This window comes from Leopardus geoffroyi, chromosome A1 (assembly GCF_018350155.1).
Source record: "Leopardus geoffroyi isolate Oge1 chromosome A1, O.geoffroyi_Oge1_pat1.0, whole genome shotgun sequence".
NCBI lineage: Eukaryota > Metazoa > Chordata > Mammalia > Carnivora > Felidae > Leopardus > Leopardus geoffroyi.
Window position 1 is genome coordinate 83,743,199 of NC_059326.1, and position 3,798 is coordinate 83,746,996.

The window sequence follows — 3,798 nt, forward strand, 5'->3', positions numbered from 1 at the left end:
AGAACCAGAATCAGATTAATTCTTTAACCTAATAATACCTCATTGTTGATAGCCAAAATGTATATGCATACCTAATGAAAAATCCCTGGTTCCCTCCCCCAGGAACAGGAAACCAGACATGATAAATTATCTTAATTAATTGTAAGTAGTAATCTTTGACATCTGACCAAATAGTCTTCTTTAAAACAGGACAACAGAGAATGTTCTCATCTATTCTCAGTTTATTGAATCCCTAAGCATCACTTGTGGATACTTTCTGAGCAGATAAACATCTTGACAATATCTTTTGAAATGCCCCCATGACATCCTTGTTTCTGAGGCTGTAGATAAGAGGATTGAGCATGGGTGTGACAATGGTATAGAAGGCTGAAACTACTTTGTCCTGCTCAGGAGTGTGAAAAGACTGGGGCAGAACATAAGTGTAGAAGGCAGCCCCATAGAAAATGCTGACCACAGTCAAGTGGGAAGAGCAAGTAGTAAAGGCCTTTTTCCGGCCTTCAGCAGAGCGCATTCTGTGGACAGTTAACAAAATAAGAGAGTAGGAGATTGAGATGATAGAGATAGGGATGAGCAACATTAGTACACAGCAGATGTACATCAAGGTTTCATACAAGGATGTGTCAGCACAGGCTAGTCTAAGAACTGCAGGGATCTCACAGAAAAAATGGTTGATATTTCGGGAGTGACAATAGGGAACATTCATGGTGATGGGGGTGAGCAGAAAGCCATCCAGGGACCCCCCAAACCAGGCACCAGCAGCCAGCAGGAGACACACCCTGCGGTTCATCAGTACTGGATACCTAAGAGGGTTACAGACAGCCACATAGCGGTCATAGGCCATGAGGCCCAAGAGGAAGAACTCCGAGCCAATCATGCTCAAGTAGAGGAAGATCTGGATGCCGCAACCCACAAAGGAAATGGTCTTCTCTTTAGAAACCATGTCGACCAGAAGTTTTGGGACAGTGGTACAAATGAAAAGAGTATCCATGATGGACAGCTGGCTGAGCAGAAAGTACATAGGAGTATGGAGACGGGAGTCCACCTGAATCAAGAATATCATGACCAAATTTGCAGTTACAGCTACCACAAAAATAGCAAAAATAACAGCAAAGACAATCCCAGTAGTTTCATTGTTCACCAGAAGTCCCAGGAGGATAAAATCAGAAGATAAAGTTATATTCTTCATTTACATTGCCTATGTCAGCTCCAGCAGACCAGAAAGCCACAAAGACCAGGAAGTAAAAGGAGAGAAGATCCTTTCAGTATGGGCAAGACTTACAATAGAGATGACACCTCAGAGAGTACTGGTTTGGCTGAAATTTTCCAACAAAAAGTGCTAGAGAAAAATGAAGAGACCAAGAGACATATCATAAATCAGAAACTGTAGATCTACTCCTCATTGTTGATGAACAACACTTTTTGTATTGTGTTTATGTTCATGCTGCAATACATAGATTATGTGAGTGGCATAATAAAGTTGGTATTTGCTATACTTTGATTAGTTTAGCTATATCTTTCCTATTCACTCTATGCATTTCTGACACCAGAATGTTGTCCAAACCATAGTAGGGCCAAGTCAACACTGGTTTGAGTAAAGGCCCATTGATTCACTCATTATATGAAAGGCCAAAATTAAGAATGAATAACTTAGGAAGAGAAAAGTATAAAGAAAAAGCATTAAAAAAATGGATAAAGAAAAGTGTGTCTCCTCTATTCTCAACATTTCACCTCTGACACTTTTGGTCAGCAAATGTGTGAGGGTCTCCTCCCCATAATAAGCAATTCTTAACCCTCCAGACAAACAGCTGGGTGTCCTACAACTTAATACAATATTCACACTATCTACATGGAGATAGCTTAATCCTCACTGGTTAAGAGCTTAGCCCCACAAGACTGTCACCCAAATCAGACGCCAACTGCAAGTAAAGTTTATCACTTGGGCCTCGGTTTCTAGGAGCCCATCCCTGAGCTCAACTAATTTTCTAGAACATTTTATAGAATTAAGAAAAAATATTTTACTAACAACTAGGTAGAAGAGATACATCTGGTAGGTATGCAGGAAAAAGCCAGAAGATTCACTGCCTTGTCTATGTGTACCATCCTCTACAACTCCACATGTGCACCAACGCAGAAGCTCTTGGAAACCCATCCTTTTGTATTTTTATAAATGCTTGATTATTTAAGCATTATTGATCAAATCATTGACCATCAGTGATTAATGAAATCTCTAGACCTTCTCTTCTCCATGGAGATCTGAGTGGTGGAGGTTTAAAAGTTGCAAACCTTTAATTATGGTTATTTTCCTGGGAACAAGCCCAATTCTTAGGAGATTTCAATAAATCATCTAATTAACATAAACTCAGGTGTGGTAGGAGGACATTTTATTAATAACAAAAGACATCTACATAGCTATTTCCATTTAGGAAATTCAGAGAGTTTTAAGAAGTCAATGCCAGGAATTTGAAAAAAAGACTAAATATATATTAGTTATGCATCACAATATCACAAAGGTTAGGTTATTTGTTGGCATTTCACAAATGAAATATTCTAGTCATTTCATTTCATCTAGGTTATTCTAGTAGATTCCTGCTATCTCCCTGCTTTCTCTATTGTCTGTGTTGAGTCTAACCTCAGCAGAGCAAAGTGATCTTAAAAAACCTATATCAAAACAGGTCAGCTCCTGCTCAAAGCTCTACCATAAAACTTTATATTTCACTTTAAGGCCCACCATATTGTAACAGTTTCACCCTTTGAAGCCATTGCCTGCTTTTTCCAGTGTATTTGCTCTGGTGCTGCAAATCCCATGTGACCCCCTTGTTGATCCTTTGTCCCCTCTCTGGGGTAGCCTCCAGTCCATAGCTTTTGTCTCTGCTGTCACCCTGGGCTGGATCTCTTCCTTATAGCTGTGACTGACACCTTTCAGGGGCTTTGCCTAAAGCCCACTTTGTTAGGACTAGATGGCTATTGTTTGCACATTCCTTCATACTACTTAACATATATATTCATTACATTTTGTGTTTGTCTCCTGTCACTGACAGAAAGTTCAATATGAGTAAGGCTGTTGCCTATTTTGTTTCCTGAGTGCCTTTAGAATATAAATGAATGACTGGCACCTTGTAAATGTTTGTTGAATATTTAAATAAATAATTGTTAAACATATACAGTTTACTAAAATGCAAATTGCTTTTTTTTCTTTTTGCCCTTAAGTGATTCATTTCTTTTTCTTAATGTTTATTTATTTTGAGAGAGAGAGAGAGAGAGAGAGAGAAAGAGCTAAGGAGGGACAGAGAGAGAGGGAGAGATAAATTCCAAGCAGGCTTCACACTGTCAGCACAGAGCCTAATGTGGGGCTCAAACTCAGGAACTAGGAGATCACAGCCTGAGCTGAAATCAAGAGTCAGACACTTAACCAACTGAGCCACCCACATGGGTGATTCATTTCTTGTAGAATTTCCTTAAAATCCACCTGAATATGATCTACAAAATGTGCTAAAGGAAAAATAAAAAGAAATTAAATGCCAGGCCCTTGTGTTTATCTTCAATCCAAAATAAAAGTGCCATAAGAGAGGATCTACCTACATTCTCTAATAAGAAACAGTTCTAGGAAACCAAAATGTTTCACAAGTTTCTAGGATAAAACAGCAATAGGAATTTTACATCTTAATCATTGAGGTTTGACATATACAAATTTGAGATAAACACTCTTAGTGACTGAAAATCAATATAGTATTTTGGACAAAGTCAGACATCAGCATAATTTTTCAGCAAGCAAAGAACTCACCACTTTCTCTCCTTTTT

At 38.6% G+C, this 3,798-nt stretch overlaps 1 protein-coding gene across 1 annotated transcript; it reads right to left on the reverse strand.

Moving 5' to 3' along the window:
- Positions 1 to 232: 232 nt before the first annotated feature.
- On the reverse strand, positions 233 to 1,192 carry LOC123597432 (olfactory receptor 2T11). The gene has a single exon (XM_045476268.1). The coding sequence runs from the start codon at positions 1,184 to 1,186 to the stop codon at positions 233 to 235; it is 954 nt and encodes a 317-aa protein (XP_045332224.1). The 5' UTR covers positions 1,187 to 1,192.
- Between the last annotated feature and the right edge of the window lie 2,606 nt (positions 1,193 to 3,798).

What these genes read in the sequence shown, in the direction of transcription:
- LOC123597432 (XM_045476268.1), bottom strand. Translation starts at nt 1,186, where the DNA reads ATGAAGAATATAACTTTATCTTCTGATTTTATCCTCCTGGGACTTCTG.